Below are 12010 nucleotides of genomic sequence, written 5' to 3'. Positions count from 1 at the left end.
CATTCCAGCTTCCTTCTACTCTAGTACATATTAATTTTCAGTTTTATAGCTTTTAGTGAATCCTTAAATATCATTTACTTTTTCCTTGCACGCACTATTTATTTTTATTCACACAGACATTGAACAAAAACTGAAGAAATACTGCATTATATTGTAATAGCAGTCAGAGATAATCCCAGAGTGACAGAATGTATTCCAGTAATTCAGCTTCTGTGACAAAGTGGTAACTAGGGAAGAAATATGACCCCATGTTTAAGACAGTAACCTAGACTTGGAAAAATTAGTTTGTTTAAGACAGCAACCTAGACTTGGAAAAATTAATTTTACAATTGCTTTCCCATTTTACTTTGGACAAGTAGAATTTTCAAGCCCTTAAACAACTTGATGTAATTAATTAACAGTTATTCTGCTTAAAGAAAGGCACCCAAAGGGGTACCCTATGCCTCAGCTCTTCCTCTATAAAAGAAGTGTTACACAACATTCCTACCTTCACATCGTGGTGTTCTTCTTTACAGAGAAGCGGAAGGGAACAAGGAGAAATTAAGTTTTTCATTTAGCCCTACAACAAGCAGAGCAAACTCTTCCCACAACTATCTGTCATCCATGTGCAGTGGAAGGCTGTGTCACCTCCTCATGCTTCACACGTCTGTTTTTCTGGTCATGCCAAGATCACTAGCAAAGATGGGAGCTAATGCTGATATGGTTATCTGTGTTCTGATGATTGTACTGAAACTCATTATTTTACACCGAACATCAAATGGGCATTGAATGCTGATGGAGTGGTTTTTTATTATCAATCTGTGCTTCTGGGTAAAGAATCATAAATGCTAAAATATCTAAGTACTCCACAGCAAACTTCAATAGTTTTTGCCTTAAGGTCCATCTCACAGATGATGTAAGATAATATTGCTTCAAAATTTCTTTTTTTATCTTCATAAGTACAGGATCTGACCTAAAAATTTCATATGGGGCTATTTATAGTAGCTACAAGAGATATTTTTCATCAGAATGTGCTTGTATATTTCTCTGAAAGATTATTTCACATCTACTGGTAAAACCACTGAAACATAGTTACTACACAGCATCAAAATTACTATCTGCAGCATGTCCTCAGGCATGCCTAGTCAAGATTCATGGAGATAGGAACTATCTGATAGCCATTTAAAGGGTAGCAATTTTGGAACACATTTTAGCAACAGGGCAGGTGAGAAATCATAAACAAGACTTTTTCCCAGCTTACCTTTAAAATTCAGGAGTAGTGTACCATAAAAATAACTCAGTACATCAGAACTCTGCGTTTAAAACTGAAAAACCCCCACATCTATGCTGATGCTCAAGGCAGACCAGTCTAGAGAGGTAAAATCAACTTCTAAACTCCCAGCTATATCTGCTGTTAAAAAACACCTCCAGAAAGCTTTGCTGCCCATGCAACTGGCATGCTCCAGAGCTCCTGCTCACCAGGGTCTGGATGCTGGCCATCCTCTCCTGCTCTCCCCTGTCTCATCTCAGGCCCTGTAGACCCAGATAGCCCCATGCCTACTGTTAAGGAAGGAGTTAATCCTTGCTAACTCTTGGTAACTCCAGCCTCATATTTCATTGTCTTATCCCCAAAACCAATGTTATTTAGCAGCCCCCTGCTATTCCCTCCAGTGCCACTGGTTATTCCTGAGAACATGGGATTTAAGTTAGAGTGGGACTCCAGATCTGGTTCTGTGCTACTGTAAATAAATATTTCCTATGGTTCTGACGCAAGGGACCTGCAAGGGTAAAGTCACATTAGTAGGATCACACCAATGCACATCATTTGTGGATGTGCCTTTAAGAAGCGGAGAAGTTTGAGATTTAAGATCAAAATAGGAAGTCCACGGTACTTTCCTGTCTTAAAACAAAATCAATAAAAAGAAACATACAGCTAGAAGGAAAGCTAGCCTGATGAAATCACAGTAAATTAGAAGTCCTTCAAGGCAATGGATGGTGTAGTTTCTTCCTCAGAATTAGGCACTTCAAATATTGACAGAATTAGTAAGGCACAATCAATACACCAATTCCTTTGTGAACTATTAATTATATATATTGCTGATGAATAATCATTTAATTAGCATAATGGAAGGCTTCAGTGAAAAGGCTGTCTACAAAGCATACTGGACCCAAAAATAGCAATAGCTTTTCAGCCATGAGGTTTTGCATGAAAATGCCATTGCTCAGCTTCTGGTCTCAACACTTGTTACATCACTTGGCCAATACAGAGTTTTGCTTACAAAGGTTTTGCCCCTTATCACTGTAGTACTGCCATGTATAATTTGTTCCTCTAAGGCATGGTGACAAGGGTTTGGTATGGATTACCTGAATCAGTTCATCAAGCTCTGTTGCATTCACACAAGAATGCTGAGATACAAACGTCTGCTTCTGAATCACAATGGTGGTTCTCTGGGAGGTCTCATGAGGCTGCTCCAGGGCTTTAAATACTGTTGCTCCAATTATTAAATACACGACTACCACCAGAAAAATTGTTGAGACTGTCTTCCATTTCATAACATTAATAGCTGAATCGTTTTCCTCCCGTGAAGCAAGCACGGTAGGCTTGGTGGAAAATGATAATCTTGGTTTGGAGTTTTGAGTAGCCGATTTGGGATCCAGCAAGTCAGGTGCCGCCACTGGCAAAAACAGAAAAAAAAAGTTAATATTTACAGTGCCACTCAGATTTTGTTAACTGAACTTCTTGTCAAGCGACTACATAAATTCTGTTGCTTCTAATTGGAATTCTTAACTGCTGAATCTCTGTCTTACCCCCATGACACCTTACAGCAAATCAACATGTTGCTCTTAGTAGTAGTATCCATTTTACAGACATACACACATTTGTAACATTGTCTATGTGTGTCCCTTGGTCATATTCAATCATTTCCAAAAGCAGACTTCAGCTCCACTCCTGCATTTCATTAAATTACTACAAGGTAGTATTTTGCTGCAGACATTCATTTTGTCCGCTGCTCTCTCAAGCACTGCTACGCAGCTTTCCAGCTGTTTTACCTCGGTGTTACAGAAGTAGCAGGAAAATACAAATCCTTCTTTCCTTCACCTATTTTGTACTGTACTCTGACAAATGCTCTCTGAGAACAGTTGCAAGATCACTTCCAAACTCCCCAGACAAAACTGTAAAAACAAGACCTTGCTCAACCTACTGGTCTTAAAGTGCTAATTGCATATTGATTACACCTCTCAGAAAACACGAGTAAAACACATGTGTACTTACTGGAAGAGTCATACATTTGTTAGAGTGGGTATTTTTATTTACAGCTACAAAAACCCACTGGGTTAGGAAAAGAGCAGCTGAGTGTGTTATCAAGTGTCTGGATAACTCATGTGACTACCAGCAACTACATGGGCACCAAAAAAAAATCCTCCACATCAAGTGCAGGTAAAGGTCTCCTGTGGGAAGATGGCCACAGCAGTGACCACACAATCTATATTTAAATTATTTTGAATTACAAGTATGTTTTGAACGTCCAAGACAACGCTTCCAGCTGCCGGTGGGAAAAGCCCAGATCTAAATCTAGAGGGAAGTCTCCCTCAGGACAGCGGAGGTGGGACACGTCCCTTCAGGGGAGGCGATGGCCCTTGGTAGAGTCACCGAGTGGGCACCCGCCGGGCTCTGACACACACCTCAGCGCCGGGAGAAGGGGTCGGCAGGGAGGGTGGCAGCCCCGAGCCGGGGCCAGGCGGGGACCGGGGACACCCCTCACAGCCCGTGGGCTGGGCGCCGGGCACTCCACGCGGTCCCGCCTCCCACCGCCCCGGCCCCCGCCCCACGGGCACCCGGGGGTCGGGCACAGCCCCCCCGCCCCCTGCTCCACACCTTGGCGGGGGAAGCCCCTTCCCCGCCGCCGCCTTGTCTCCCGTCGCAGCCCCCGAGACCCTCCGAACCCCCAGGGACGGTGCCGAGGACCGCTCTCCGCCCGCCCGGAGCAGCGCCGACCCGGCGCGGCCGCCGGCGGCGAACAAAGGAGCGGGCACCGGGCATCGCCGCTCCGCCGCCGGCCCCGCCACCCCCTCCCCGCGGTCGGTGCAATGCGCCGGGGTTCGCCCGCTGCCCCCAAGGGGCGCAGCCCCGGTAGCCCCCGGGCAGCTGCCGTGGGCTGGGATGCTCCGCTGCAGGGAAAGGCGCGGGGGCGAGGCGGCCGGCGGCGGGGCCGGGGCGCGGCGCGAGCGGGGCCGGGAAGGGAAGGGAAAGGAGCCAGGCAAGGTACAAAGGGGCCCCGAGCCGCCGCCGCGGCGTGGGGAGCATCCCGGGGTCCGGCGCGGGGGAAACAGGGGCGCATGCAGCATCCGCAGGGCTGGGAGCGGGGAGGCACGCCATTGTGCTCGTACTCACTTCTTATTTACCGACCCGGTGCCCTCTCCTCGCTCCACGGGCAGGCATTTTTTCAGGGCTTGGGTAGATACAGTTAGAGCAAATAAAAAAAATTAAAAATTAAAAAAAAAAAAAGAAGAAAGAAAAGAAAAAGGAAAATAAAAGAAAGGCTGGAGCAGACCGAGAGGAAGAGGCTGATGGATGGGTCTGTAGGAGAGGGAGCGGCAGGGGCGGGCGGGCTGGCAACGAGGATCCCGCCGGCTCCCCCCGGCCCCGGGGCGTGCGAGGTGCCTTACGTCGCGCATCGCGCATCGCACATCGCGGCGCACCCGTGTGTGCGAGAGTGTGCGAGTGTGTGTGAGTGTGTGCGAGTGTGTCCGTGCCCACCCGTGTGCCTGTATGTGTGTGTCCGTGTGTGCTCCGCTGCGCGGGGCGTGCGGAGCAGCCCGAGCCCGGCGGTGCCTTTTGTGGGGCGGCGGGGCAGCCGCACCGCTGGCTGTGTGTGTCCCCCCCGCCCCTCCGCGCCCCCTTCCGCGCCCCCCGGCGGCGGAGGGGGCAGCCCCTCTCCGCTCCTCGCTGCTCCCGACCCGCCAGGGATGCGCGCCCCTCCGCGCTGGCACCCGGCTGGGCGGCGAGCAGATGCTGCAGGGACGTGGGGAAAAGATGGAGGGGGGAGGCGGCGGGGGAGACAGAGCGGTACCTGCGGAGACCAAGGTCTCGCCTGGAAACGAGCGAGGAGAGAGGAGGGAAGGAGGGAGGAGAGGAGGAGAAGGCACCGGCCACCCCCTCCGGCAAGGCAGGACCTGCGGTCCCCGCTCCAGCCCCACACCCGGCTGCCTCTCCAGAGCCTCCCTGTGAACTTTTGAACTGTCCGAAATGTCACCACATTAGTAGGAGCGAGGGGACAAGCGGGGAGACCTCGGCCCTCGCCGCAGAGCTGCGCGGGGCTGAGGGGCCAGCGACTCCGTCCTTCTCGGCTCGGCCTGATTTTAACCCGGTTCTTGGCTGCCTGGCGTGTTGCTGCAAGGAGTTAACTAGGTGGGATCTAGGAGTCAGGGATGGTAGCTGCTCTCCTATCGCACGCACCGCCTGCGCACCGCCTTCTTCCATTTCAGTCTTGATAGATACATCAGAAATGCTGCTTCAACTGTGGTTTCTGCCACTAAAAAGCTTGAAATTATTCTTGCTATCTTTGCCGCGGGCTAACTCCCCTATTTCCCAGTCGTCTATCATCAGTGACACTATCCATGGGTCAGTTGTTCACACTGGGGTGCTGAACATCTAGACTTGTCTAAAAGACAGAAGATGATTTACCAAGAGAAACCAAAAACTGCTCCCACAACCATTCTCTTAAAAGTCTCTGCAACCACTTAAAAAAATTACTCACCATAACAAATGGGTCTAAGTCCCAAGCATTTAAAGCCAGAGGCTGTATCTGTAAAATGGCCAAAGACAGTCATACATCGGGAGTTTAATGGGCTATAATCCTGCTTAAATCAGCAGCACCATCAGCAAACACTTTAGATGTCACTTATTTTAACGCTTCTCCATATCAGTGTGACATAATACAAATGAGTGTAATATTGAGTTCCTTAGGACTCCAATTTCAGCAACATCAATCACACCAATCTCCCCCAGTGTGTCCACACGTCTCCACAAGATGCAGCACAGGGCAGGAAGCTGCCTCTGCTATTTCAGTGCAAGCTGTAGCTCATTGCTCCCCATTGCTGTGAACCAGCAGCGCAGTTATCGAGTAACAAGAGCCTCTGGGCCCAGTCCAAGAAACCCTTGCAAGCAGACCTTCAGTCATACGGTCAACTTCATCGACGTGGTCCCAATCCTCAAACAACAGAAGTGAAATGTCTGCTTTGGACTACTGATACTCCCTCTCTCAAGGAATTCTTGAAGATCTTTTTTATGTCCCCTTTTCTCCCCAAAAGATTTCTTAATCATTAGTCCATGTAAACACTGCCTCTTGCTATCTCATGGAAAAGAATAATTTCACAGGATTTTTTTCAACATCCTACGGGAAAATAGGCATGAAAATTTACCTCCAAGTGGAACCTGTGCCTATATAAAATATTGTGGAAAATAGTACTACGTGCCTTTCTTTAGCAATCTAAATATTTGAAATGAGATTCTGTTTTTCCTTGAGTGAAGGAATTATTATTAAAAGCTGAAAAAGGCTCATACTTATTGCCTACAAATTGAAATCAATGGGAAGCCTTCCAATAGGTTCAGGAGGGTTTGGAGCAGGCCTTAAATTTAGGCATTCCACCCAACAGGCAGAAACCATTTGAGATCCACTCCAGAAGGTGACTGTGTTGGTGCCTTAACTTCCATAGTTAAAGAACTGTCTCTGTGAAAGTAGTTATTTCCATTAATTACCTAGTAAATATCTCCAACATCTACTTTCAGTTGGCTGATATTTTCCACCTATTGTGATCCCAGATGCAGTCCTCAGCTGGAGCTTACCCCTTACTTAGAGAGGACTTGAGCTATGCATTCTCACTTCTACCAGGGATATGAACACTCCACATACAGCAGTGACAGATATCTTCAAATCCAGCAAGAAAACCAGTTATTCTTTTTGTGGTCTACAGCAAAAACTATTGTGTATAGCAACTCCTACTTTCTGGAGGCCTTATATAACACCAGCATTTCCTCTATGGAGTCATGACCTCCAAAATTTTTTCATAATGTACCCCACACATTATTTGAATATTGTGTGTGACCACTTTGCCCTCAAATTTGGAACTGACATTTGACTAGTTTGACGTGTCAGGCCTGAGCTTTATTAAACAAACACGCTTAAATGCTGCATATCCCTGACAAAACTTCCCACCAACCGACATGAACAAGATTAAGTAGTAAAAGGGCTACAACACAGAGCTCCAGCCTTGCACACAAACAGGCTTGCTGCTGAGCCAAAGAGATTTATCTGAACAAATTGGGAAAAAAATATTTCTAAGATTAAGTATAAGCAGGTTTGTGTATTTCATACTAACATGGGAAAAATTCACAAAATACAGGACTGTCAAATGCTGTCTAAAAATGTATTGACATGAGTTTGAGATGACCACAATACTCACAGACGGTGCCTGCTGGAAGCTGCTCAACTCTTTGAAATGCTAGAAGTAGTCTCAGCCAAGAGAGACAGGCATGCAGCAAGCAGAGGAAGTCAAAGTTACATGATAAACGTAATCACATATCCATAGAAATAACAGCTGTAGATGATCTAAATGTAGCTTTGACAGGACACAGGGTCACTTGCAAGGAAATAATTATTCCAGAAGAATATTGCCCTCAAAAGACCAATTTAAAAATCATATGTAAAAAGTATTCTTACCTTTCTCTAGCACTTTCTAGTTGTAGGAGCCATCCCCTCCCTGGAAGGCCACAAACAACACGTGCCTTATGCCCAGAGCAAAAGGATTCTGCTCAGCCTTCACCTTTCTGAGCAGTAAATGCTCTTCTCCTTTAACCAGATTTATAATGGGAGGCACCACTTATTCCAGCCTTCTTCATCCTTACTTACTTGCCAAGGATTTCTGCATTCCCAAAGGACTGTTATGGCAAGGGTTCCAGTGAGGACATTTGCCTTGCTGACTTCAACAGCAACTTCTTCATATGGGGTCCCATTTAATTTGCCACAGAGGATCTGAACCTTTGATCAAACAATGTATAGCTATAGGCTTTGGGCCTTGCTGTGAACACAGCATCCTCCCCTCCTCCTCATGATATGAAGGAATGAAACCTCTGCCTTTCTTCAGAATTTGGCCAAGCTATACACCCAGTTAGAGTCAAGGATAAACCTTTGCTACTGCTAAGTTTTATTACAAGAAAGCTTAGCAGAAATACTACTGGACTTGTATAGTAAGTTAATTTTAAGGGTCATTTTACTTATTCAGCAGAACTTAACAAATTACTTGTCTCTTGACTTCTTTGGAGACATTAAAAGATCTCTGTCAGTTCTTTATGGATAATTATGACATTAAGGACATGCCGCATCACTGTATTCTGCCATTAAACCATTAGTAATATCCTGCTATGGGAATTTAAACTAAACGAGAAACTAATGGCATACAGCCTGCTTCTCTTTAGAGCAAATAAGAAGATAGACCATGTTCTTTGTAGGCAGTAAGGACACTGGTCTGCTCACAGTGACCACGCTGAAAGCACACCGTCCCACCAGGAGGGCAAAGACAAGGCAACGCAGGAGACACTTGCAGGTAAGTGATACTAAGCCCTCATCTGCCTCTGAAACTGGGAAAGCCTGAGAGTAGTCCTCCTATTTAAAAACATGTGATCACTTTTAATTCACATAGTGAAATGAGTTAAGCATATGCAGTGCAACTAGAATATGTATCACAGAATCATAGAATTATAGAATGTTAAGGGTAGGAAGGGGCAAGGCCTGATATCCAACCTGGCTTTGAACACTGCCAGGGCTGAGGCATCCACAACCTCCCTGACCAACCTCTTCAAGTATCTAACCACCTTGACAGCAAAGAATTTCCTCCTAATATCTAACCTAAATTCCCCTCTTTCAGTTTGTACCCTTTACTCCTTGTCCTACCACTACAGTTCCTGATAAAGAGTCCCTCTCTGGCTTCCCTGTAGGCCCCTTTCAGATACTGGAAGGCTGTTGTGAGATCTCCATGCAATCTTCTCTTCTCCAGGCTGAACAGCCTCAACTTTCTCAGCCTGTCTTCGTAGGGAATGTGCTCCAGTTCTCTAATCAACTTTGTGGCCTTATCTGGACTTGCTCCAACAGTTCCATGTCCTTCTTATGCTGGGGACACCAGAACTGTATGCAGTACTCCAGATGGGGTCTCACAAGAGCAGAGTAGAGGTAGAGAACCACCTCCTTCAACCTGCTAGCTACACTCTTTTGCCAAAGCCCAAAATTCTGTTGGCTTTCTGGGCTGTAAACGCACACTGCTGGCTCATATTGAGTTTTTCACCAATCATCATCCCCGAGTCCTTCTCTGCAGGGGTGTTCTAAATCAATTCTCCTCCCAACCTGTGCCTGGGATTGCTGTGACCCAGGTGTAGACTTTGCACTTTGCTTTGTTGAACTCCCTGAGGTTCACCTCTCAAGCGTGTCAAGGTCCCTCTGGATGGCATTCCTTCCCTCCAGCTTGTCAACTGCACTACACAGTACTAATGAGTTTTACCTCACTAGCAAGATATTATGTCTACCATGAGTGTGACAAATTATTTATTCAGCAGAAAAGCCATTGTTTCTCACTTCATCAATTACTAGAAAAATGTTTACATGTGCCCATCTATTTTCTTACAGCTCAGTTGTCAGTTTTAATTAGATTCTAATTCTTTCCCTCACTAGTAATTCTTATCTATTTTTCCACTTGCAGCAAGTGGGGAGTTATTTTGGAACCCATACAGTATTCACTGTTGTAATTAATATTGTGAATGTGTATTTTTCTTTACTGACTTGCAAATCTCCCAGTGGATTTCCTCCCTGCCTGTGTTGTGTTACTGGACCTAATGGGATTTATTTATCACATGTTCTGCCACTGTTTTTTCATATTTGTTTTCACAAATCTATTATGCTTGGACAGCTTCGAAGCAACAATTATAACTAACTGTCAATGCCATTCTCATCAATGATAAATGTGAATTGCCATATGTCAACTTTATTATGGATTATTTATGCACAGGAAAAACTTATTCTTACTTTGAATTACTGATCTCCTTGAGGGACAGCTAGTAGTGCTTTGGGATGATTACAAAATGCTTCTCTGTAATCATCAAAATGTTCTACAAAATTGCTGGTTTGTAGTTTGTTTTTAATTTTTTATAGTTGGGGTCCCTTCAAAACAGGAGACTGACAATGGGAATATCTGTCTGTCCACACCCACTAGTACCAATCATGCAACTGATCTTAATGGTGTTACTGGATAACTTATGAGATAGAAACCTAATCTCTGTATTGTCTTTGCAGACTGGAAAAAGGCAGAGACTATTTTAAAAGAAAAAAACATACGTAGAAGACTGCACACCTCAGGCCTGACAAGAATGGCTGACTCTAAAGGCAGTTTTTCTTGAGTCACTAAGCAGGTGCTTACTTTTAAACTATGTCTTGAGGAGCTGAAGATTTGATTTCTGTATTTGTAAAGTACTATATCCACATTTTAGGTAACACTGGAATTAGTGACACAGATGGATGACACGACAATCTGTAAATAAAATCAAATACAGACAGAGGACACTGGAAACCACCTAAAATAACATTAGTGCTTTTCTTTTAGAGTACTCCACAAATAAGATTTGGAAGAAACAAAACAAACCAGACAAAGACGAGAGAAGAGAAAATAGCCCAGGAAATACTAAAGATGTATCATGCAGGGAAAATGAAAGAACTTGCTAGCAGAAATAAAGAATACAAATGAGGAGATGAAAAAGGAGAACATTAAGTATCATCTATGTTTTAAAACCACCAGACTTACTCTACCTGGCTTCAGCCATAAGAGGAAGTGTAATGAAATCTACGAATTATGTTCAAATATACACCAGAGACTGTTTTATGGCAATCTCTACATGTTCAGCTACATAGGGATATGTCTGGAAAGGATGCAACAAATTTTTTAGAGAAAGATAGCATTTGTTAGTCTTTTTTTTTTCCCCAATAGTTTGTTCTAAGGCTTGTTCTTTCTGCAGTGATAAAGATGCCACTAACATCATGCAGGCAGGAAGCTGGGTGAACAGAGCCCAGTTTTCATAAGGTACTTGCACAGCAAGAAGAAGTATATATTGCTTCCATTCAGATGCATCGTGCATTGGCATTGCTCAGCACTTCCACCCTTGAAGACACTGTCTTCTATTATCTTTAAAGTGTAGATCTTGAAATTTGGTTTAATTTCAGTGGTTTAATCTTTGACTGGCAGCTATGGACTGTGTTGGCAGGAGAACAGGCTACAGGTTCATACTCATCTTTTCAGCTTTAAAGTATCTGCTAATCTTTATATTTTTCCTAGAAATAAGGTCTTCCAGTTGTGTCCTGCCACTGATGTTAAAAATGTAAGGAAATTGAGCCATGGTTTTGTACAGTTTTCTGTTTTATTTTCAGTTGGTAGAAGGAATGTTAAAAGCTGGTCTCCAGCTCCAAGGAAAATATAGGTACAAAATACAGGGCAAGAGTGGCCCATATTTTTCTCTTTGCACAGCAAATATAAACACACCTTGTAATACCCCAAGCACCAAGTAGAAGCAAACACACTTGGGGCTGTGACTGGTGAGAAAGTTATTTTGTATGACCCCTTCACAAAAACCAGCTAAAATTAATATTATAAAATTTCCATGACATTTTAGCAGCCTGGACATGAAGGCTGCTCTATTTCTAAAATTCTCAGCAGCTTAATATTTTTATAATAATCTGCCCCAAAAGATCAATTGCCTAATCACATAACTGTGCAAGGTAAAATTATAAAAAAATCATTACATTAGTGTAAAAGGTACTCTTTAATAAATATAATTATTTTTCTAAATTATTTATATTGGCAACAGATATAGCATCAGCAGCCCCCTATAACAATTTATGTAAACTTTCTGTGGTTTTTTTTTTTTGTTAAAAATGGGAGTATATCAAATTAATGAGCATGATTGTCAGGAAAAAATTAATAGAAAAGCCATAAA

General features: G+C 44.1%; 1 protein-coding gene across 4 annotated transcripts in view; it reads right to left on the bottom strand.

The window, feature by feature from the left end:
* KCNK2 (potassium two pore domain channel subfamily K member 2) overlaps positions 1–12010 on the bottom strand; it is a 108260-nt gene that overhangs the window by 72502 nt on the left and 23748 nt on the right. For 3 of the 4 annotated variants that reach the window (XM_027681940.1, XM_027681942.1, XM_027681943.1), the window contains one exon: positions 2344–2654. In XM_027681940.1, coding sequence (XP_027537741.1) covers positions 2344–2654 — 311 coding nt within the window. Of the gene's footprint in view, positions 1–2343; positions 2655–4372; positions 4431–5051; positions 5222–12010 lie in introns of those variants that run through there. The other variant, XM_027681941.1, reaches the window with a different exon arrangement.

Source organism: Neopelma chrysocephalum, unplaced genomic scaffold (assembly GCF_003984885.1).
Source record: "Neopelma chrysocephalum unplaced genomic scaffold, ASM398488v2 Primary Assembly neopelma1_61b, whole genome shotgun sequence".
In the NCBI taxonomy this organism is placed as follows: Eukaryota; Metazoa; Chordata; class Aves; order Passeriformes; family Pipridae; genus Neopelma; species Neopelma chrysocephalum.
This window is presented reverse-complemented; position numbering and strand designations above follow the sequence as displayed.